We start from the raw sequence: 24,986 nt of genomic DNA on the forward strand, positions 1-24,986 counted from the left end.
TAAATCTCCTCACTGTGGCGTGATATGAACGATATGATTATTTGAGTATGTTTTTCATCTAAAACCGGCCACATGATGCAGTGCCTTATGTCAGGCAGACTAGTTGCATGCAGGGTGACCTATTTACTTGGTTAATTGGCTCAATAAGGCGGAGAAGAAGCCACACCTTTTTTCAATAAACCGCATGGTTTGCCGTAATAGAAAATGAAAGTAGATGCATGGCCAACCGTATATAATGCGCCCTGATGTGGCTCAGTGCTAAGATGTCGACAATGTTGTGAACAAGTGCAAACAAGGTAGGTCTGAGTTTATACAGCGATTATAGTTGATTAGCAGATAGAGCTTTGATACATGAGCAGTGTAATATTACCAGAGGGAATGATATTGTGCCTGTGCCAGTCAATAGTGAATTTGCAGTTGTACTCTGTTTGCATGGCCCGCTAAAACTCATGATGTAGGCCAAGTTTTTAAAAACTAAAAACAGGAGGTGCACAATACGTTTACTTCCCATGGTAGTTGGCCCAGTGAAGTTGTTATCCTTAAGCTATAAGAAAGAAAGAAGATCAAAAAGACAGATTGTGGGAAGGAAGCTGGAAAGAACATTTAGTAGAGGAATTCTTTGAAAATAGCAAAGTAAAACTGAAAAAAAAGAAAAAGAAACTGAAGGCCTGTTCATTTGGTGTAGTGTAGGCACTATACAAAATAAAATAAAAAATACCAAACAAGGCCTCTGTAAACTCAATATTAATGCTGTAACATTTTTTTTAGGTACATCAGCATGTTTTGCACTAATTGTGGACATGAAGTGGAGAAAACAGATAAATTCTGCCGTGAATGTGGTCATAAGTTAACTGCCAAGCTCAAAACTTCCACCCAAGGTAAGCTTTTCACCAAAATGATAAGCTTGATGCTTGTTTGGCAGAATTTTCTGAGGGCTCATTCTTATTGCATTGTATGATTACCTTTGAATCCAGGCAGGATGGTATTTTGCTGAAACGCTGACTCAAATCTTATCTTAATTTAAGTGTTAATTGCTAATAACAGTTATTGAATGTTGTAGTTCATTTCCAAAATGGGGCAGCCAAAAACATCATTGTGTTTGTGTAATTTTAGATCTTGCCTCAGTCATAAAGCTTCCTCATTTGCTGCTGTTTCTCAATGCAGCAGTTTGGCCTTTAGCCCCAGCTTGCTATTTAATGACTCACACTGAGCCTTTGGTAACACAGAAAACCTTCTTACTTTTACAGAGGTCATGATATGATAGGCATCACAATACACATACACACAATAGACAGACTTACATACAAAAGCTATTTATTACAAACTCTATACGAATTAACACTATCAACTTAATGGTGTTAATTGATGTGATATGTTGTTTTTAAGTAAGATTGCTCCTATAGCACAGATTGTATTTTACTGTTTCCTAGTACAGTACAAACACTACAGTACTTATTGCCTAGATTTCTGCACTGCCAAAAATTTTCACACACAATTCATTCAGAGATGGATTGAGCTAAAGAAATTGTCCCTAACCTTTTTTTTTTTTTTTTACCTGACTGGCCCTGGTATTATTCATTGGGCCTATACATTGTTCAGTATTCTAAAAACAAACAAACAAACTAAACAAACTACCAGGCCTATATATGGATTCCCTTTTTTGAAATTAAATCATTCTATTTTATGATTAATGATATTATTGATATCATTAATCATAAAATATAATTAAACAAGATGTATATAAGATAAGTGAGTGAAGTAAAGTGAGTTATTGCCGAATATATTAGGGGAGCTGTGTATCTGTAACAGACAGGTGTGTGACTGCCAGGCAGATAACAGCAGAGAGGCATATGGTTCTATCAGAAGCAGAATACTTAGCTTATTATGCACTAAAAGGCTTTGGAAGGATGTGGACACACACACACACACACACACACACTGATTGCCAGTTTAGTTGACTCCACTTCTGTGTATGGAATATGTTTTTAAGTTAACATAGATCCCTAAAGAAAAAATGCATTTATGGAATTTTCCTCTCATTTGGTTAAACTTTTGTACAATTATGCTCTAGTATGTCACAACATGATTTGTCATACATCAGATGTGACCACCTCAGCACCTCAAGCCTCACTCACCGGTGCAGTAAAGCACCAAAGAGACAATGAAGATCAGTTTCCATCGCACAAACACCCCAAAGAAGAACCAGAAGACAACAGCCAAGAAAAGGTGAAATGAAATGAAATTGCTTCGAAGCTTTGAATTAGTGCCCTTGTGACTAAAGAGGATTTCAAAAGTGAAAGAGAACATTCCTTTCTGCTGTGTTGTTCTCTCATAAGTAACCACTGGTACTTTCCTTCCCTGATACAGAGGTACATTTCATTGTGCAGTATCTGTTATCTAGGGTAGTAAACAAGGATAGAAAGAAGTGAAACAGGTTTTTGCAATGGCAACAGCTCCATTTGTCTTCCAGCAAATGCATACTGGATGCGTCAGTCCCCCCAGGAAGTGCATGCAAGTCATGTGATCAGGTTGGGTAAACTCAGATTCAAGATATAGAATATAGATATAGATATTGCCCAACTTGTTATGAAGCTGTTCTTTCCAACATGGCCTAACACAGCACAGACACATAATTTCATACAATAAAGCTGAAAATTGACCACAAGGAAATATTTAAGAAACATGCATTTACTTTTATAACTACAGCTAATGCATTTGCTTTTCTGTGGCAGTACAGGATTCTCCCCTAAAATTGCTGCAGCATGCTTACAAGCTATGCTGTGGCTTGTTCGATTAATAATATTAATATTGGCTTTTGCTCAATTTTCTAACAGTAAGCAATGTGATCTGCTTGTTTGATCAGGTTGTCACATGCCAGAAATGAATATACATGATCAATCCAAAGCCATATGAATGCACGTTTACTAAGAGGCAGAAATGACCTCACTGGTTGGGTTAAACCACAGTGGGCAGAGCCAAACCACAGTTTTACTGACCAAGTGACATCCACAGCTCAGTGAAAAGGACATGGTGAGAGAGGAGGGAACTAATACTATGGAGCCAAGTGCTCTGCTGCTAACTGAAAAAAGGGCAGTGCAGCTACACTAAATATCTGGGCTAGCTAGTTAGCTAAGCTGATGTTCCAAGTTCATAACTAGTCAGCTTGCCCGATTGACTTTCCAAGCTCATGAATGTCATGACCATGAATAAGAGTAGAGTTCCTTATTCATTCATTTTCATTTCCTACTTAGCTAAGAAGCTGTGGTTCCTTGGCCCCAACGATTGAGGTTTAACTCAGACAGAAGGCTTATTTCTACCTCCACAGCAGTTTGACCTTTCAGAATAACGTCTGTCTTATCCTGTGTATCTACAGCTACAATCTGCCAAGCTAATGTTCAGGCTCATTGCAGGGGCAGTTGACCAGTGAGGAGTCTGATGGTGCAACCAGAGATGATACCTCACCACAGGAACCGTCAGACAGCGCTGCCAGTGCAGCTGCGGTGGACACCAGTGCCACGCCCTCACCCCCCCACCAGGCACTGTCAGATGACCACTTGCTCACCACCAGGAAGCCACAAGTTACAGAGAGTAGAAAGGAGGAAGAGAGGCCATCTGGTGCAGAATGCCCTCCTCAGACATTTGCTGCAGCTGTTAAATCAAACCTGGCTGTTTCCTGCTCAGCGTCCTCCCCAACCTCTTCCTCTGAAAAAATTACAGCACAACAGACCAGCCCTCTGCCACATACAGGTGCAGACAACTGTCCCAATGTGGTACAGGTTCCTGCTGAAAAGTCCAATGACAATGCTAAACCTCCATCTAACTCAGCATCACCAACGTCATCCGTAGAAACAGGTGCTGCAGTGCCTGACTTGTCAGAGCAAACAGCTGAAGAATGTGCCCCGGTGAGAAAGCAGCCCTCGTCTGAAATACCAGGTAGAGATAAGAAGACTGAGACACAGCAGCCGCCCGGGAGACCAGAAGATCAGTCTAGGAATGAGAATCAAGCCAAAACTGGACAGCAGACACAAGGCCAAGGTCGTCACCCGAATGAGCAGAATGCTAGTCAGACAGATGGTACTGCTGCCCCAAGTTCATCAACACAGGTGAAGCCTTAATAGAATTAAAACCCAACCTGTTTCCTGAAGTACAGTTCCCATTCATTTCTGTCCATATAAATACAGAAAAAAAATCTGAAACAAGGTACAGTTTTTAAGAGGGAATGTAGTACTCATTGATGTCTGTGAGGCTAGCGGGGTGGGGGTGAGGGATGTGTGTGTGTAACAAAACACAACTGGTCTGGCTGATTTTTTGTTGTAAAGATAAATCTTTAATCTTTAATGGATAGTTGACTTCCTCCATAGTTGAAAGGCTCAAAACCACGAGATGTTCAAACAAGTATGTTTCGAAACGATAAATGAAGCCAGAATCCACCTATCGACCAAATCAAAAACCGCTGGAAAAGTTTGAAGGCTGCCTGTTACAAGGTTAAAAGTCAAAATGGCAAAAGTGGCTCTGACCCAGCCAGTTTTCATTTTTTACAGTCTTATGGATGACCGGATGAAGAGTGACCTTTGCTGACCATGACTTGACCTTAGTTTAGCATAGCAATTGAATGGGCTCGTTCAGTTTCCATGGCGGAACCACTTTGTACATGTCAAAAAAGTTATATTCTGATTAGGTTTTTGCAATGGCAACAGCTCCATTTGTCTTCCAGCAAATGCATACTGGATGCGTCAGTCCCCCCAGGAAGTGCATGCAAGTCATGCGATCTAGTTGGATAAACTCAGATTCAAGATATAGAATATAGATATAGATATTGCCCAACTTGTTATGAAGCTGTTCTTTCCAACATGGCCTAACACAGCACAGACACATAATTTCATACAGTAAAGCTGAAATTACACCACGAGGAAAAATTTAAGAAACATGCATTTATTTTTATAGCTACAGCTGATGCATTTGCTTTCCTGTGGCAGTACAGGATTCTCCCCTGAAATTGCTGCAGCATGCTTGCAAGCTATGCTGTGGCTTGTTGGATTAATAATATTAATATTGGCTTTTGCCCAATTTTCTAACAGTAAGCAATGTGATCTGCTTGTTTGATCAGGTTGTCACATGCCAGAAATGAATATACATGATCAATCCAAAGCCATATGAATGCAGGTTTACTAAGAGGCAGAAATGACCTCACTGGTTGGGTTAAACCACAGTGGGCAGAGCCAAACCACAGTTTTACTGACCAAGTGACATCCACAGCTCAGTGAAAAGGACATGGTGAGAGAGGAGGGAACTAATACTATGGAGCCAAGTGCTCTGCTGCTAACTGAAAAAAAGGCAGTGCAGCTACACTAAATATCTGGGCTAGCTAGTTAGCTAAGCTGATGTTCCAAGTTCAAAACTACGCAGCCTGCCCGATTGACTTTCCAAGCTCATGAATGTCATGACCACGAATAAGAATAGAGTTCCTTATTCTTCATTTTCATTTCCTACTTAGCTAAGAAGCTGTGGTTCCTTGGCCCCAACGATTGAGGTTTAACTCAGACAGAAGGCTTATTTCTACCTCCACAGCAGTTTGACCTTTCAGAATAACATCTGTCTTATCCTGTGTATCTACAGCTACAATCTGCCAAGCTAATGTTCAGGCTCATTGCAGGGGCAGTTGACCAGTGAGGAGTCTGATGGGGCAACCAGAGATGATACCTCACCACAGGAACCGTCAGACAGCGCTGCCAGTGCAGCTGCGGTGGACACCAGTGCCACGCCCTCACCCCCCCACCAGGCACTGTCAGATGACCACTTGCTCACCACCAGGAAGCCACAAGTTACAGAGAGTAGAAGGGAGGAAGAGAGGCCATCTGGTGCAGAGTGCCCTCCTCAGACATTTGCTGCAGCTGTTAAATCAAACCTGGCTGTTTCCTCCTCAGCGTCCTCCCCAACCTCTTCCTCTGAAAAAATTACAGCACAACAGACCGCCCCGGTGAGAAAGCAGCCCTCCACTGAAATACCAGGTAGAGATAAGAAGACTGAGACACAGCAGCCGTCCGGGAGACCAGAAGCTGCCCCAAGTTCATCAACACAGGTGAAGCCTTAATAGAATTAAAACCTAACCTGTTTCCTGAAGTACAGTTCCCATTGATTTCTGTCCATATAAATTCAGGAAAAAAAACATGATCTGGCTGATTTTTTGTTGTAAGGATAAATCTTTAATCTTTAATGGATACTTGATTCCACCTATCGACCAAATCAAAAAACGCTGGAAAAGCTCGAAGGCTGCCTATTACAAGGTTAAAAGTCAAAACGGCAAAAATGGCTCTGACCCAGCCAGTTTTCATTTTTTACAGTCTTATGGATAACCGGATAGAAGAGTGACTGTTGTTGACCATGACTTAACCTTAGTTTAGCATAGCAATTGAATGGGCTCATTCAGTTTCTATGTCAGAGCCACTTTGTGTATATCAAAAAGTTATATTCTGATTAAATGTTTTGGAGCGTGTAAATACACATTTTGATTACACATTTTTTTATTTTATTTTGCGCCCATGTAAACATTTAAGCTGGAATCTCTAATCAGAATGATTTCAGTTGGGTTGAGGAAATCGCTAATGTTTCTGATTGGAATAAAAGCACTAGAGCTTGTGTGTACTGTAGTGTGATATTTCACAAGGAATTCAAGACTAAAACACACCAGTTGAACAGTGAGGTTGAAATAAAACTGAATGATTGCCTCTACAGGAAATTCTATGCATCCTCCTTACACTGTTGAAAGGTTGTGGCTAACTTTGGAAAATGTACCTCTGGAAGCCAGTGTTTCAGCTGTGTATATACTGATACTAAAGGCTTCTTTGTGCTTCAATTTACTTGCTCACAGGCTGATGACAATAAATCAGATGGAAGTAAAAACACACAGCTGGCAAGCAAACTGGTTCAGCAACCACTGCACGGTGGTGTAGATGTCCCCCGGTCACAAACCCCGTCCACACCTGCCAGCCAGAGCAACACAGGCACACGCCCTCCAGTGGCAAAAGATGAAAGATCCAAGCAGACTGAGACACCACAGGCGTAAGTTCATGATTAATGCCCTTTGCAGTCTGCAGTTTTGTATAGTGTGCTTTGTGGCAAGGAAGCAGTTTCCTAGATCTTGAATGCTGTATCTTCAGGTTCTGTATGTATGTTTGATATACATAGTGCAAACTAATTTTTCGAGCAGGAACAAATTAATTCAGACAAACATCAGCTTGGGAAAATAGTACAGAGCCACAGAGAGAGGCCACAGAAACCTGCATCTTTTTTTATTTTTATTTCATGTGCACAGTGTACTAAATGACCATGAGATACTAACTGAGATTACAAAATCCTAAATTGTGCACTAAATTTACTTTATTCATGTTCAGAGTTGTCTTCCATAGTTTGTGTTCGAGCCGATAAGAAAACGTGGCGAAAATGTGAGACTGTACCTCTACTGTACCTCTGCTGCAAGGGCACCCTGTTGGTTACTAGTTCCAGGTGTCACAAATTTTAATCTAACTACAAATGGAGGAATCTCGGTGTTTCAGTTTGTCCTTCTGTCTTTCGATTTTCTCCTCAACCATTAATCCTATCAACTTCAAACTTGGTGGGTGTATTGCTGAGGACCTATTGCTTAGGAAGTGCAGTGTTGAGTTTGAAGTTGTGGAGGAGCAAATTGTCACAAAGCTGCAAGCAGTAACAACAGAGGCCAAGCAATCAGCCTGTTCTGAAGTGGCACGTTTTGAATAGACACTGTTCTCATTAGAGTAATTCCTAATTAATTCAAAGCTCAGATATGCCTGTAAACTCCATCTATAATGCAGTCTGTATATTGAGCCGGTAAAGTCCATGCACCGTTAGCATCCTCATTAGAGTCCTGTTGTTCACTATAATGTCATGAGAGGCAGAAGCTCTCCATAACACACCCCCATATCAAAATAAAACTTAATCAAAGAATATATGTTTATAACTACACAGATGGCTGCTGTCAGCTTTTCCATGAGATGGTACAAATTTACCAAATGTGGGCACAATATTATGAATTTGAAAGCTCGATATAACAAATTGAAAGCATGTAAAAAGCACATTTAAAAGTAAATCTCGGGCACAAGGATTTTGTGACCTTGATCAGTAGTTTCCACGGCTTCTCCAGAGCTCCATCATAATGAGTGCAGTGGGAACTGAACTCCTAGCAGTGCTAATGCCTTGCTCCATCTACAGAGCTACACAGAACAGCCAATATAGAGTACTGTATTTCTGACCCAGTTATACTGCCTGATAAAAAAAGAATAATTAAGTGTGTTTGTTTTCATTTTTCTGTACAGTAAATACAAAATTTGCATAAATACAACATTTGTTTACGCTTCTATTTTTCTTGAGCAGTTCACCAAGCACACAGACTCTTGGGCGTGAGCATGTTTTGGTGTACTTCCATGCTGTCACATCCAAAGAATTACATTTGGATCCATCCAATGACATGGTTTTCCTAAAATCTGGAGGCTTGTTTGGAGACTGGAAGACAGGGTTTAAAATGAGCATCACTAGGTATGACTTCTTTTTGAAAACATCAGGGTTTTACAACAATACAAACATGACTGATGTATGAATTCTCCATTGCAGAATGGAGAAAAAGAAACATATGATATTCTGATTATGATTTTCCCCCCTCACTGTATTTTCTGTCAGTTGTCTGTTGTCTCATTGTCCCACCTCTGCATGTATCTCATCTGTAATATTTACTTATGTTACACAGGGATCTAGGGGAAGGAAGATTCCTTGTTGAGGGACGGTTCGCAGTTGAAAAAAACAAAATTCATAGGAGCATACCTTACAAATACACTGTTTACAAGCTCCATGGAAATAATTATGTGGAAATGTATGAAGTCATCTATCAGAAGGATGGAAATCAGATGATCAACAGGTGCCTGTCTGTCAACCTGGAGCTTTTGACACATGAAGGTATTCTAAAATTAATTAATTCAGAACTGTCCTAGTTTAGTAGGGTGCAGTTAACAGCTGCAGGATGGTCCAAACCATAGTGGAAAAGTGAACGTTGTTGTTGTAGGATCACACTGACCAATTACATATGAGCCAGGAGCTGTGAACTGTAACTTGTAGATTACCTTGCAAGTAGCTTGTTTATTGGACTGTGTTTTGAAAAGGTGTCATCCCTGGAGAAATTAAATCAGAGGACTTTGTTAGAAAGAAGGCTGAGACTGCGGTGTGGTGTACATTTTACATAATGGGGAAAACCGCTTTAAAAAAAAAAAAAACACCAGTCACAGATGAGGCCTCAAATTTGTGTGTAAGAAAATGTTGTCCATTGAATATTGCAATGTCCCCTCCACAAGATATTTGCTTATAGAGTCCTAATATTAAATATATATTGTAAATTAACCACAGTTTGTCTGAGGGGGCTTTGTCTTATGACATTTTGTCCAAGGGAGTTTTATCTGAAGTTTGTTTGTCTGGTGTCATGTAGTACGAGGGAGTTTTGTCTGATGTCCAGTTGAGCTACTGAGCATCTAAGACTTGACAAAGTTTATCTCAGCCTGAAGCCTTAAGTATGATGGTGATGATGTTATTTTGTTGAGTGTTTTGTGATAAATACAATATTCAGTGTAACAGCGAATCTATCTTAATTTTGTGCAACTGTGGGATTTTCCAGGGGAGTGGCACCAATACGACGATGTAATCTATCTGGAGCTAAAGAAAGGCTTCTGGCTGTGGGATAACACAAAAACTGAGGTCATGAAAGGACGAGAACGCGCTGGAAGGGTGATGCTGGGAATTATCTTTGATCTCCTGACAACCTGGAATCGACCAAATGTGGAGAACTTCTTTATCCTGCTACAACAGTTTTTTGTAACATATTGCTATCCCCTACTTCATGATGGCAAGGAAAGACCATGGGGATTACAATATGGTGAAGAACAGGTACATTTAAGGGGATATATTCCAAATCATATGTAAAGACATTTTGAAAAAGCAGATTTTTGAAACAGCAGATTTTTTGTTGGAGCCCAACCTGTCATTTGCTAAGTCAAAAAAAAAAATGATACTGGATAAATTCATTCCTAGCAGGTTTCATCAACAGTGAAAAGTTAGAATTTGAATTTGAATATAGCAAGTTTTGTCAAATTTAACATCATTTATTAACTTCTTCTTTTTCCAGGTGAAACACCTGCTCAAAGACTTCCTTCACGAACACATCATTCCCCAGCAACGAAAAAAGAGTGAAAGACCTGAAGCCCTGTTGCCTCCTCTGCATGCAGGACTTATTGCTCTGCTTGTTTATTACAAGTATCTGAGGGAGAGCATCGGAGATCAGCTGTCAAATTTGTGTGATCTTCTACGGCTGCCTCATTTCCAGCAGCAACAAGAGTTCCTCAGTTATTGGGAACATTTCACGAGGCCTTTACCAGATCAAAAAGGGTAATTTATTCATGGTATAAGTTAAACCCATGAAATATTAACCATTAACAAATACAGTAAATAATGAGTTTTTTTTTACCTGGTTCCTTTTCAAAACAAGTTACAAAGTGCTTCAAATCCAAAGAAAATAAAAATAGCCCCAGTTCTGTGTACAGGACAAAAATAATAACAGTAACAACAGACAAGGCAGGTAAGGGGATCATTAAGTGGCACAATAACACCTAATGGGAATGATGAGCAAAGTAAAACAAATACAGGATAACTGCGACTGCATATTACTGGCATTGTAGGGGAAAAAATTATGCTGCTTGGGGAGGGGGGTAACATTCTGGGAAAAAAAACTCTTTACTGAGATTTAAGTAAATGTACGAGAAAAAAACTCACAAATTAATGAGACAAAAACCCAGAAATTTTGAAATTATAATGTCACAAAGTTTACGAGAAAAAACTTTTTGGTCAAGGAGCCACATAGTTTGACTCTGTGAGGTTGGATCATCCTCACACTGCAGACGCTGCTGCTCGCTGTGTATCAGGCCTGCAGCTGATGACCTCATCAAATTCTGCTTTGACCTCATCAAATTCTGCTTTGACATGGGATTTAGTAACAAGGAAATCCTGCTGATTTTAGCCCAGAATCACAATATTGTTTTCTTCTGAATTGGCCGAAGTCACGGCAATGTGTCCTCAAAATCCAGATGATAATATTGTAATTCAGGGCTCAAATCACCAGTTGTACATTGTTACTAAATCTTATAATACAAGGAAACACTTTTTTTTTCTCATAAATTTGTGACTTAATAATCTCAGAATTATCACGTTTTTTTCTTGAAAGGTTATGACTTAAATCTTGGAAATTTTGATTTTTTTTATTATGCCCTCCCCTGGCTCTGTATTTCTTTTCTTTCTCTACAGTGGCCCTAATACACTATCATAGTTAAGATAATGAAGAGAATGAATTAATGATGAATAACTGAAATACAGTTTTAAATGCGATGCAGTGATGATCACAGGATCACCAACAGTATGTTCAGTAAAAAAAACAAAGTAAAGAAATAAGTACAAGTTGTGTACTGCAAGTATTTTTATGTGTAATTTATATCACGTGATGTAAAAATGTTGTTTTAAGATCTTATTGAGCTCAACACTAATTCTTCCACTGTTGTAGTATCGCAGATTCTGTTGAGATGCTTCGCAAAGATGCAAGATATAACAACATTGAGAAGTGGATCTTGGTCATCCCTCTGATTCACCTACTGAGAGGAGACAGCAAACCTTTTGAGCCAGTTTCACCTGACCTACCATGGACAGGACATACAGGAAGCAAAGGAGCACATGCTCATAACAGGTACGTCACGGAATACAATTTCTGAAGGATAAAACAATGCCAAAAAGAAAATTTCGCTCCTGTTAGGGTTAGGGTTGTTTTTCTTCTCAGATCGTTAAGCATACTTGTTTTTGTTCCAATTTTTTTGTAATGCAAACATTTCCCTGACTTTGAATTAGGAATCTGATCAAGATCATGAAAGACAACAGCTACTTAGCGGATATTGATCGTCTGCTTGTGCCCACCTGGATGTCTCTGTTGAGTTTGGATGATGTAGTGAGCCTCAAAGAATTTGTGTCAGTGGAGCTCTTGGACATCCTTCGTCACATGCTATACAGTCTCCAACATGGAATCAGTTACTATGACTACATTGTATGTATCCTTATTATATGTATGTATTTTTGTATCCTTAGTGATTTGGCAAAGAATGCCATCTCTCCCTTGTTGAACTATATGTTCAGATTGCATGTTCTTCTCTTCCACATCTGCTAAAATGAATTTTTCTTACAGGCCGTGAAAGACTTGGTGTGCTATCTAGTCAAAAAGGAAAAAAATAAAAAAATCAGGTTAGACTTAATCTAAATATGGTAAAGCTTTACAAACTTCAATGAAATCTTAATGCATGTACACTGAAAATTTCATTTTTCCCCCTAGTTATGATGACAGATATGGAGAGTTATGCTTGAAAACAGCTGCAAGACTTCTTTGTGCTGTCTGCCAGCACACCACAGAGCCAGACCGCTGTGAAATTCCCATGCACCTCCTTGATCTGGTTTGTGTCATTGCCGGCTCATATGACTGTGCTAATTCCCAGGTGAGACACAGCAATCAGGTCAGTCTGTTTGACAGGCTACACTTAGCCATCAAACACATTAGTCAATTATTGCCAATTGGGAGAGTTTACAGTTTTTTTCATTTGCTTTTTCCAGTATAATGAAACTGGGATCCACTTTGTCGTCATCTTCACCTCCAAACCACAGCAGAAGTTTTCTTTTGCAAATGTGTTCATACCTTTTCATTGGATTCACACATTTTTCAGGCTCTTTTGCACAACACTTCTCACGTGTCATTTACATGGCCCTGACTCCATTGACTTCACTGTGGTAGTCAAAAGCAAAACATCTGCTCACAGCTGATAGAAATGACCTGCATCACTGTGAAATCACTAGTGCACCTGCATCGCTACCCGTTCCACAAATCACCAATCAATCAGGATGCACCTGCAAAAAAGGGGCCTATAAATTGTATTCTGTATTTTTTTTTCTCAACTCCTTTGAGTTTTTCTGTGTAATACTGTATGTGACTTACCGTATTTCAGTTTTTCCCATCAATACAGTATAATTTCACTTCAAGGCCTTTCTGAGTTTGGATGCAATTCTTTATTGTAAGTTCACATTTGAATGTGTAGCTCACAGGAGAACCTGGTTCAAACTGACAGCTGTATTTTGTATTCTGCTGTCAGCTGTGTTACAGTACAGTAAAGCTGATAGAAGAAATCTACTCATTTGGGCAGAAGTTGAGTTGTTTGAGGGAAATATTGGATTTTGCTACTTGCTTTACAATATGTAACTATGTAAATTGTCAAAAATATGACTGCAATACACACAGGAAAAAGTAAGGTTGAACCTGCTCAGACTAAAAAAGGTGTGTTGCATTTTGGTGTTGAGTATGAAGTGAGTGAGTGGCTGGATTATGTCGCTTGACTGCGAGTTGTATTGGGCGGTGACAAAATGTGCTTTTGCTGCATGTTTGAAATGTTTTGTCATGGTAAGAGCCTTTTGCAAACAAAATGTGTTATTTTGGGAAGTGCACCTCTCATTAGGCCTATGGATTAACTGTTTTGATATCAGCATTTCTGAGTTGACAAAGGAGGTAAAGCGATTGAAAAAAACTGTAATATGAATGACAAAATGAAACATATGGTGAAACTGTTCAAATGGGGAAAGGATGATTCCCATGAACATCGTGGTTAGGAATTCCCACATGTATCCTCTAGAGCCATTACACTGGTGGTGGGCGCTGTGGTGCATGAATGAAATGAATGGACTGAAGCTGATGTGACAACACAAAAAAGAATGAGATTTAAAGGAAGACAGCTAAGTGAGTGGGAAGAGAAGATGCTGATTGACTATCTGAATGATAGTCATTGACAGGCAGATGAACTGATAGGTTGCTGTAGAAAGAAACCTAGAAGCGAGTGCTTACGGAGGAACAGAGAAAAATACGAATGAACCTGTGGGAAACAGAGCTGACACTGACAGGATACAAAGAGCATGTAGGAAATGAAAATAACCACCCTTTTTGAACTGACATGAAAAAGATGGTAAACTAAAACACAGTGTGTGATTTTTCATTTAAATGTTTTGTATTGTGAACACTGAGTTTAGAAATAGTCGTGAAATTCTGAGAAGTCAGAGAGAGTCGATCAGTTAATTTCTCTAGACTCAAAGAAATGCATTTGTTGGAGAGGGATTGAAAAAGTACATTAACAAGCGAGAGTTGGGGCAATCCAGTCAACATATGACTTCAATTTTTATTGACAGTGTATTGTTTTACAAGGAAAACATTAGCTTAGTGAATTATAAAGATAGTACTCAAGAATAATACTCAGTAATAGCATTCCTTTTTAACTGCGTTTACCACTCTGTTAAACTACATTTGTATGAAGAAAACACTTCAAGCAACTTTAATGGATTGCTTAGCGGATGGTTTTCTCCCTGTTGAACATTAGACACTGTGGAAATACACTTTTCGCCTGTCTTCATGCTAGCTGAGTCTCTTTGTTTCAATGAGGAATATTTAAAATGCTAACCAGTAGTTAGAGAAATAACAAAAATGTGTTTGAAGATTGAAAAAAAATATTATGAACTATAAAAACTGATCACTGTTATTTCAGTTGAGAGAGAGAGTCCATGAAGAAGTGGTTGGTGAAATGTTGGGAACACTGAGGGACTGGCGGAGAGCTACATTCAGAAACAAACTGTTGAATGCATGGACACACACACATCACCTGGACTTTGCCTCACAAAATGAAATTGAGGTAAGACATCAGGAGTGAATAACTGTCCTCTCTGTTATGGGTTCACATTCAGATCTCAGTTCACACTTAGCCCTGGTCTGGTGATGTCTTGTCTCACTTTGTAGGTATGGAACAAGTTAATTTCACTCTCCTTCAATCACGAACAACTGACCACATCCTGGAGAGCCACCTTCATTGACGACTTTGAAGGAAAACTAAAACGGGTAAGACAGGCTTTTTTTTTCCCCACAACATGCCTTATGTGTGTACTTTCCATAAATAAACTGAATAAATAAATAAACGGAGTGTGTGCTAGGAATCCCCAATGCATAAAATTGGGATCTACTGTGACAAGAATGAAGAACTGAGGAAGACAATGCCTTTGCTGTGCAACTCTATGGAGAAGTGTGCCTTGGACGCAGTTAATGCCATTTGTCAGGTATGTTTTTGCACGATCTTTGTGATCTGACCTGTAACTGTTTGAGTTACTGTCAGGGTTGGGAGGGTTATTTTTAAATCTTTATTCTGGCACAGATTACAGAATACATGCTCCAAAATGTAATCTCTAACATATTCCATTATGTTATTCAAAGTAGATTACCCTGTTTTAAACTGTAATTGTAATAGATTACTCTTATGTTTTGTATTTTAAATACGTAGTTCTTTTACATGTATTCCGTTACCCCCCAACCCTGGGTGCTGTTTATCTCAACTGCACAGGTTTAGGACCGTGCTTTTTCATCTGCTTAAGGAAATGCTCTTTTGACTTTACACCTCCTTACATGGGCTCAGCTCCAGGGCAGTGTCCCTAGATCAGTGGTTCTCAACTGGTCCAGCCTCAGGCTCCACATTCATTAGTTATTATGTCCTGGTCCACATATAGGCAAGTTAACAACAAAGTCTGATTTTTCAAAATGAAAATTGAAGCACAATGCTTTCATGAATTGTTAAACCTCTGAAAGCTAATGTAAATCCCCTTCATTTAGAAAAAAGGCTGCTTTGGCCAGTTAAGATGGACATTTTATACACATTCAAATACAAGCATTAGATAATTTATACACATTCAAATACAAGCATTAGATAATTAAAAAAAAAAAAATTATATAGTATTTTCATACAAATATTAATAAAACACACTTTAATATTATGTTGTATTAACATATAATTGTATGTTGTATTAACATAGTAAAATGTTATAATTATATGTAATTATATGTTTTGTGTAATTATATGTTTTTCCCGGAAGAGGAGAGAAAATGTTGCGTATGTGACCTAAATGAAGTTGAAAATGAAATGCATTTTCTGTTTTATTGTCCATTGTATCATGCCCTTAGAATCAATCTCTTTTGTAAGGTTTCTGGCTGTGATCTACTCTCTGATGAATCTATGTTGTCTTATTTCTTTACCAAAGAAGTGTTCCCACTCACCAAGTATCTGTTAGACGCATTTCAGTTATGCAAGTCTACTCTTTATGTTGTGAGGTAGTGTGCCCTTACATTTAATGTAACTTGTTTTGTTTTGCCATCTTGGTTTTCTTTCTTGTTTGCAGTGTCTTGTAAGCCCATAGGGCTGGGCACCATTAATGGCGCATGACACTCTTTGAGAAAAATAAAAACTAACTAACTAACTAACTAACTGTTTTTAAAATATTTTCTCTTTTATTTTTAAAAAGTATTATATTTTCAGTCTTTTTTCAATGTGTTGAGATTGCCACAATTTGGTCAAAAGACAATACAAATGTGATTGATTTGTTTGTTCACTGTGTTCATGAGTTTACTTGCTAGCAGATGGGGTTGTACCTCAGTTTGCTGCAGCGGATTTTGTTTCATACTGAACAAACTGTTCAAGTGCATGAGTTTGATTTTAAGCTTCTTTTTTATTTAGGATAAATCTGGGAAAGCTGTCTCTGCTCTGGTGAAAAAACATGATATTGCCAAGTTTGGGAAGCTGATGTCTGTGATTGTGATGAAGTCATGGCCCACTGACATCAATGGACACTACGTTGAAGGGGAGGAGTCAGTGATTGAGTACCTTCTCAACTGGCCCATGGCCAAAACTGTCTTACAAATGACAGGTGCATATACACACATCTCACCTGGTACTTGGGATGCAGTGAATTGACTAATGTTGCTAACAGTCTTCCTTTATGTTCGTCATCCTGTTTCCTAACGTGCATCTTTTTCTTTATATGTAGGTTAACATCATTACAAAGTTGCAAAACTACAAAATCAATATTGAAGTTTGGTTAAAAGATTATCAAAAACTGTAATTTGAAAGGAAATTTTACAGTAATGAATTACTTAATTTTTTTCCTGTTGGCCCTATCTTGCTTTAAGTATCTATACTGTTTTTCTCTGGAAATACAATTGAATATTAGTGAGCCACTGCCTGTCATAGTTGTCATGTTTTTCATTTTGCACTTTGCTTGTATTCCAGGTTCAAGAGAAAAACTGATGAACAAACTGTCAGATGAAGCTCAAATCCGGATGACTGTGGCCACTTCAGCATTTAAGTCTGTGTCAGAAAAGTTCCTCAAGGGAAACATCCAAATTAAAACTCTGAACCAAATCCTTGAGAATGAGCATGAATTTGCTGAGCTGCTGAAGATAGGTGATTATTACAAATCAGCTCGGCTCCACTCCATTCCACCTTCCTCTTCCTTGTCTGCTTCTTTCTGTTCTTCTTCTTCAGACTGCTCCAGTCTGCACATATACACTCTTTTAAGGTTAAGGTTAAGTCGAAATTCAGCTTGCAGAACATATTGAACATAGTTTGTGACCACCAGTGGCACTAAAACCATGTCTTTGTATTGTTTGTATCACCTAAACTAACAGAAGGCCATGAGCATGGAGTTTACATATTACACATGCTGATGCAAATAGTCCAGCTAAAATTATTCTAAAAGGTAGGAAATGCATTCATTATGCATCTTTAGAGCAACAGTCACAGATCCTTGCTTTGAATGAGATAATTCGTAAACTGCTTCTTTTCAGATTTTCTGTGCACATTCATGACCAAATTGAGGAAGAAGCCTGTTGATTCTGTCATCTAGAATCCACCATTAGGTCAAACTTTCAATTTGTGAATGTAATAGCGGCGATGGAGATGAAGCAAAACACTCTAGTCAGAAGCTACACCTGTCAGCATTTCTTGAAAAAAACAAGGACACCATGGTACCAAAACTTAATTGGATAGGATGTATTATTTGAAATAATATCTGATCTCAGCAATGTTACAGCATATTTAACTCAGACTGTCATCCTGTACAGTTTTTTAAAGAATAATTTTTAACCTTTTCTGGGCATGGTTTTATGGCATAGGCTTGCAATGTTTGAGTGTTAAGTTATTAATGATTTTGGTGCAAAACTGTCTGATGTGTCATGTGTGAAAGGAATGGATTTTGTTGTCACAATACAAGTTTTGCCACAGAATGAGTGGCAAGCATTGTCGTCATATATGATATCTACTACAGGCAGCAGCTAAATTGTTGAGGATATCACTTCTCTTTCATTACACCTCCAGCTCTCCCATATATTTTCTTTGGCAGTAATGTTATCGTTAATGTTTGCAAACAGCTAAAGAGCAAGTGTTAGATACTTTGCTTTGTGGGGTAAAATAAGGGGACTGAATAATCTCATTTTTGGGGCAGATATCCTCACTATAGTGCCCCATTTGTTGGCGAAACCATCAAATCAGATTAGTGACATAGTCACAAAGCATCTTTTAAGATTCAGGTTGTTTTGGGGATACACTCTGCTGTTGTTCACCGACCATACCTAGTTAAATGCATGTGTCTGATGTTGAATCAGCAAATCAGAGCACAAAAAGAACTGAAATCCAGTTGTCTCGATTTTTGGCTAACTACCCAGTATACTGGCTAACCGGAGAGAGTTAGACCTTTCCAGAATTGCTGTGCATATTCATGACTTCTAGAGGAAGAGCACTGTTGACTTTGATGACCCCAAGACTTCTATTCCATTGACACTATCAAGCCAAACTGGCATTGTTTTGGGGATATACCCAGCTGTTTGTCCATGTTTCTGGTTAGCGATGGTGTTTTTTCATCCTAGATGGCCTGTGCGATGATGGTCGCTGTAAAGATGATAGAAACATGAGACGACTACTGAGACAAAGAAGAGCGGAAGCTGAAGCTGTTCGTACTGACAAGGAGCTGATCAAAGATCTTCTACAGATATGCCAGGAGCTTCCAAAACATGTAATAGGTAAGTGTACATGAAACTTATGCTTGAGACTCATGATATTTTTAAAAACCAAGTCTAAAGGGCCTGACACACCAAGTTGACAGTTGGCCATCAACCCTTAGCCCTTGTTAGACCATTGTTGCACATCTGTGAGAGCTATCTGATTGGCGGCCTAAGTGGATCGCAGCATGAAAAAGAGAAACAAAAATGAGAAAGGCAAGCAAAGTACACTGTCAGAAGAGTGCACCGAAAAATACTGACTTCATTATCATGCTTACTTTTGGGCATTTGAGTATTTAAGTAGAATCTCCCAAAATACCAGTTACAATGGTATCTAGTATGTTTTTAACATCTGATATTCCCTGTCATTTAAACATCTGCACCCCATTTTGGTCAATGAAATTTTCCAAGTTCCATGTTAATCCAAGTGATCATCTGCAATAGTTTTTCCATTGATTCAAGACAGAAAGACTGAAATAGTGTAATTTTTCTGCCATTCATGTAGATTCTTTTGTAATTACAGGTCAAATTTTTTACAAAAGTACTTGCTGTGATGTTTTGCCTGCATCCATGAAATGAAGTCAAACTCCAAACATCACAAAGAATTTGTGGTAGATCTGAAAGTAATTGTACTCTAGGATTAGGCCATATCACCCTGTTGTTGGATTTATACAGGTGCAACTCATTGTATTTATGTCCTTTTGATCCACAGTTGACTTCAAGGGCTTGGACAAAACAATTAAACAGAACACTGAGGTGATGAACTTGGATGAATTTATGGAGGTTCACAGACTTGACAGAGAGATTTCTGCTGTAACTGGGATAGTCACGTACTTTGACCTTAGTGACAACACACGACAGATGGCATCTGAATTACATTCTATTAAGGAAAGTTTGATCTTTAAAATGTGCTGGGCAAACCAAGTGGAGGAGCTGTCAAGAGACCAAGGAGACCCAGAAGACCCAGAACAGCTTGATGGTAATGAAGAAATCTATACTGTAGATCTGATCTACAGCAAAATATTCCAGAACTGCTACGAGAAATACAAAGGGATCTATGAAGGTCTAAAGAGTGGGGATCTGTCACTGGAGGAAGTTGACAGCATCACTGAAGTCTACAAAGGAAGCTATGATGACATGGAGAAAGATTTAGAGATCATGTGCAGAATCAATGGATCTGATAACAGAAAATGGATCAGAAGGAGGATTCAACAGATTGAACAGTACCAGGACCTTCATCTTGCAGTGGAATCTGCTGGGATCATTATGGATATCAGTGAGACAATATGTCCAGAAGGAAACTTTGAAATACTGCAGAACTTGTCAAAAATGGTGAGTTAAGTTGTGGAAAAACTCCAAACAAATGCTCAGTCATAAATAACAGTAATGTCACCAGAAAAGGTCTTGCCAAATGAAGCCAAGCCCCTCCGCTAAGCTGCTGGAGGCAGAATTGCTCATATTGCTGTGATTCATTAATAAAACACAGCTTTTGGTGGATACATAGAATGTTTTGCTGTGTTGGGTTGTGGCAGATTGATTTTTCAAATGTTGTGGTTGACAAGCAAATGGCAGTCTGCTCTCTAATTGATGATTTATTTGTTGAAGTCCTTGTTTGTTTTTGTACTGCACTATATTGAAGGATAAATTGAAAATGGAATTTATTTATCTATGAAAGTATATCCACTCTCAGTTCTATGTATTTGTATTTTTTTTTTATTATTATTATTACAAATGTTTCCGAACTGAAATCATCAATCATACGCTGTGCAATTTATACCATTATTTTTAGGATGATGCTGATTTCAGAAAAAAAAGCCTAAATTACATTGATGACACCTTGATGGAGACCACAACTATTCTCAAAGACATAACAGATGATCGCAGAGAATGTCTTCAGGAACTCAGACAATGGAAAAACTTTGTCCTGTGGGTTAAAGAAGCACTTGAAGGTAAATATAATTTGGTTACCTAGATATGCACAGACATTAATATCTGCCAGTGTAAATAAGCAATGAATAATGAAATGCTGTCCTTGTTCTTTAGATATCAATGAGCTAAAAGTGTTTGTGGACTTGGCATCCATCTATGCTGGAGAAAACGACCTGGATGTGGATCGAGTGGCCTGTTTCCATGATGCTGTCCTTGGTTACTCTTCCATGCTTTATGGACTAGAGCCTAACTCTGACTTCCAAGCCTTCAAGACATCACTGTCAAAACTGTGGAAAGCACTTGAAAATGACCGGAACATACCAAAGAAGCTGGTTAGATTCTGTCTTTAATGTTACAGTTAGATAGATAGATAGATAGTTATACTTTATTGATCCCAGACTGGGAAATTCACATCAACAACAGTTAATTCAACAGTTAATTGTTGCATCATTGTTTACTAATATAGCAGTGTTTTTTAAATCGATATTTTACACCTGATCTTATCATGAAAAGTAGTATCCTCCGATTGCAGCTGGCATCTTAGTTTTCCCTGCATGAAAAAAGCCCTAACATTTAATTTCAACACATCCAACATTTTGCATAACATGGAACATTGCTGCTGCTGGCTATTTTAAAATGATAAAAGTTAGATGGTCATTTACTTCGCCTATATTAAGCAACTTTTACCTTTCCAGTTTGAGTATGCATTCAGAGATTCTTTATGTTTGGTCCTTCATTACAGCGAGATACAGCACGCCATCTGGAGTGGTTGAAGACTGTCAAGGAAAGCCATGGATCTGTTGAACTTTCATCTCTGTCCCTGGCTACATCGATCAACAAAAGTGGAGTTTACATCATCAAGGCACAAAACCAGAAAAAGGTATCTTAAATGTGACACTTCTTCACAATTCAGACACACTGGCTGCTGTGTGGACATATTAAAGGACCATACCAGTAATTTAATATGTTTATCGCAATAACTGCAAAATGTGTATTATTATAATTAATGTTTCTGATCATCTTTTTCCCAAAACAAACAGTCTTTAAATCGGATATTATTTTTCCTCTCTTTTATGCAGCGAGTGGTTTCCATTTATTTACCTACAATATTAAAATGAATGTTCATAGACTTTAAACTTTCTTCACACCAGTATTCCATCACCATAATAAAGTTGTCCACATTAGTATTCGTAACAGCAGCAGCACTGTTGTTTTTTTTGTTTGTTTTTTTTTGTTTTGTTTTGTTTTGTTTTGTTTTGTTTTGTTTTGTTTTGTTTTTTTTGATGACTTGAAATTGGGTATAGTGAAACAGCCTCTCCACTGGAAAATAGTCTCCAAGTAAATGTTTGCTTTACACAGCCAATAATTAGTTGTGTGGTTTATGAGATGTGATGATTTTGTTAGCAGCAGAAGCAGAGCATTTTAAGTTGGGTTTTTCAACCACAAATTCATATGTGAAAACCAAGGTATTATGGGCCCTATCTTGTGCCACCCGCTATCCGCTGCCACGACCCGCTACCCGCAAATTGCGGATTTAGGAACTTCCACTATCCCTAAACGGTATCTTGCGCCACCCGCTACCCGCTATCCGTTATGCCGACTGCATCATTTGTGCCTGGAGGTGCGTCGTGGGCGTGTTTCATGCGCTATCCCTAAAGTTGCTATCTTGCGCACACACTTTAGGGAAAGCGGATAGCGAGTGGTCAGGACCACCCGCTATCCGCTATCCCTAAAGTTTGGGCTGTTACGAGAGCGCGCCCAGGCGGCTCCAATGCGCGCCCCGACGGAGCCTCGCCACGCACACGGTCGGACTGATACCGGGACGCCGCCAGAATGGACTGAGTATATTACTCATATAGACTGTTTAGAGGAAAGACTGTTTTAATTGGACACTTACGCCAGCATGTTTTATTGTTTTATCATAAGCCAGCAGCTGTGCTATATTTTTATTTTTAATATTTTATTTGCCCAATCTACCTTGTCAATAAATTAGTTTACACATAGCTCCACCTCTGCCTCTTGTGTGTGTGTGGTGTGACCCGGGGATTTTACTCAATCAGTACAACCTTGTGACACGTCCACTTGGACACATGTGGCTCCACCTCCCGAATTAACTCGCCTATAATATAATATATAATATGTATATAAAGCCAACTTGCTTTAGCCTCAGTAGAAGCCCTGAGAAAATCTACCTCCCTCTCTCCATCGCGGGTTTAGGATTTAGGATTTAGGATAGCGCATCCTGCCCTTAAAGGCAATGGCACCTGGCACACTGATTGGTTTAACTGGCGTAACGCCCAAAACACACCTATGCATAATATAGCGGGTAGCGGAGGTGTTTTGCGGATAGCGGGAGGTGCACAAGATAGCAACTTTTACGGGGGAACGCCTCTTCCTAAATCCTAAATCCGCAAATAGCGGGTTTAGGGAGTCTGGCGCAAGATAGGGCCCTATATGTTTTTAAATCTTTTGTACACCTGCCTGATGTGCAGAATGGATTAGTAAACTGACCCAACATTCAAAATCACTGGGATGGTCTTTTAAGGTTAATGTTAAGACAAAGGCAAGAATTTCTATATTAGTCTTAGATCCCCAATCCATTAATGATTTTGCTCGCAGAGCGCAGCCGTTGTGCGGACTATTTCAACAACACAAGTGAGAGATTGTTTACATCTTCAGGTTTATATAAACTGGAGGACAGGAGGACTATACTATTGCCCCTTTTCCACTAGTACCTACTCAGCTCGACTCAGCTCGACTCGGCTCGACTCTACTCGGTTTAAGAGCTTTTCCATTAGGTCGTAGTACCTGCTAGCAGGTCCCATTTTAGCACCTACTCAGCCGGGGTTCCAAGCGAGCTGAGTCGAGCTGAGTCGAGCTGAAAATGTGACGTTAACGCCGTGCAGGCAACTGATTGGACAGGGAATGACGAGAGCGACTCCTGCACGAAAACAAAACCCGACATTTAAAAAAAAAAAAAAAACGGCAACAGCGGCCGTGCGCATTGATTGTCAGTGAAGTTGTCAAAGTCGGAAAATGGTAAGCAAACCGGTACCGCGGTCAAATAAAGACGTGGAGACTTTTCTGAGCTTGGTGGCGGCCCAAAGAATCCAGAGGCAGCTGGACGGTGCGCCGCCTTGCTAACGACTCCACCCACGGCGAGGTGCGACTCAACTGTAATGGAAAACCACCTAAACCGTGTCGAGGCGAGTAGAGTCGAGCCGAGTCGAGCCGAGTAGATACTAATGGAAAAGGGCCATATGGTGGCCGAGAACCGCCATCGCTGCAAATAAAAAAAAAAAACTATGCAAACAACAAAAAAACACTGCAAATAAAAAAGAAAAATGCTGCATTGCAAATAAAAAAAGTAACGATCGCTGCAAATAAAAAAAAACACTGCAAATAAAAAAGAAAAACGCTGAGTTGCAAATAAAAAAAAGCAATGATCGCTGCAAATAAAAAAGGAAAACGCTGCATTGAAATTTAAAAAAAAGCAACGATGCAAACAAAAAAGCTAAAACAGATTTTTCATGGCAGATTTTTTATATTTGTTATATTTAAGCAATAAGCCCCGAAAAGCCGTGGGTTACAGTGATTTTACAACGGCTGAGGGGCGTTCTAAAATGTAAAATCGCCATTGTAAAATCACTGTAACTCACGGCTTCAAGGGGCTTATTGCTTTTATAAAACGGTTACCCTACATATAGCCCATAAAATAAACACACATGAAAAAAATCAATAATTTATTGGTAATAATGCAACAATAAAACTGAGAACTATTCATTCTTCCACCAAGCGAGATAGAGTGGACAGAATGGTTGCCAAGCAACACAGACGCTAAGATTGCTTTATCATCTAGCGCCATCATTATGTCACATCAGGCTATTTGGGCTTGTTAATGTTGAATTGGATTTTATTCTTGCATTATTACCAATAAATTATTGATTTTTTTCATGTGTGTTTATTTTATGGGCTATATGTAGGGTAACCGTTTTATAAAAGCAATAAGCCCCTTGAAGCCGTGAGTTACAGTGATTTTACAATGGCGATTTTACATTTTAGAACGCCCCTC

At 39.0% G+C, this 24,986-nt stretch overlaps 2 protein-coding genes across 2 annotated transcripts in view; both read left to right on the forward strand.

The window, feature by feature from the left end:
• Positions 1-223: 223 nt before the first annotated feature.
• Positions 224-12,424, forward strand: LOC115357889 (E3 ubiquitin-protein ligase rnf213-alpha-like). The gene is made up of 13 exons (XM_030049649.1): positions 224-296; positions 769-878; positions 2,102-2,226; positions 3,411-4,103; positions 5,654-6,079; positions 6,869-7,059; positions 8,389-8,550; positions 8,759-8,964; positions 9,674-9,942; positions 10,181-10,440; positions 11,606-11,785; positions 11,944-12,136; positions 12,419-12,424. The coding sequence occupies exons 2-13, from the start codon at positions 779-781 to the stop codon at positions 12,422-12,424; spliced, it is 2,811 nt and encodes a 936-aa protein (XP_029905509.1). The 5' UTR covers positions 224-296; positions 769-778.
• An 11-nt stretch (positions 12,425-12,435) lies between these two features.
• The window catches only part of LOC115357536 (E3 ubiquitin-protein ligase rnf213-alpha-like), a 50,127-nt gene continuing 37,576 nt past the window's right edge, over positions 12,436-24,986 (forward strand). The window contains exons 1-11 of the mRNA XM_030049036.1: positions 12,436-12,578; positions 14,661-14,804; positions 14,909-15,007; positions 15,100-15,222; positions 16,668-16,857; positions 17,220-17,393; positions 18,854-19,006; positions 19,698-20,317; positions 20,775-20,934; positions 21,029-21,246; positions 21,657-21,794. Coding sequence (XP_029904896.1) covers positions 12,519-12,578; positions 14,661-14,804; positions 14,909-15,007; positions 15,100-15,222; positions 16,668-16,857; positions 17,220-17,393; positions 18,854-19,006; positions 19,698-20,317; positions 20,775-20,934; positions 21,029-21,246; positions 21,657-21,794 — 2,079 coding nt within the window. The 5' untranslated portion in view covers positions 12,436-12,518. The remainder of the gene's footprint in view (positions 12,579-14,660; positions 14,805-14,908; positions 15,008-15,099; positions 15,223-16,667; positions 16,858-17,219; positions 17,394-18,853; positions 19,007-19,697; positions 20,318-20,774; positions 20,935-21,028; positions 21,247-21,656; positions 21,795-24,986) is intronic.

Source organism: Myripristis murdjan, chromosome 4 (assembly GCF_902150065.1).
Source record: "Myripristis murdjan chromosome 4, fMyrMur1.1, whole genome shotgun sequence".
NCBI lineage: Eukaryota > Metazoa > Chordata > Actinopteri > Holocentriformes > Holocentridae > Myripristis > Myripristis murdjan.

Excerpts from the sequence above, each read along its gene's own strand:
- LOC115357889 (XM_030049649.1), top strand. The coding sequence starts at position 779 with ATGTTTTGCACTAATTGTGGACATGAAGTGGAGAAAACAGATAAATTC. Across the intron at positions 8,551-8,758 it reads TTTAAAATGAGCATCACTAG|GGATCTAGGGGAAGGAAGAT; the intron begins GTATGACTTCTT and ends TATGTTACACAG. Across the intron at positions 11,786-11,943 it reads GGAGCACATGCTCATAACAG|GAATCTGATCAAGATCATGA; the intron begins GTACGTCACGGA and ends ACTTTGAATTAG.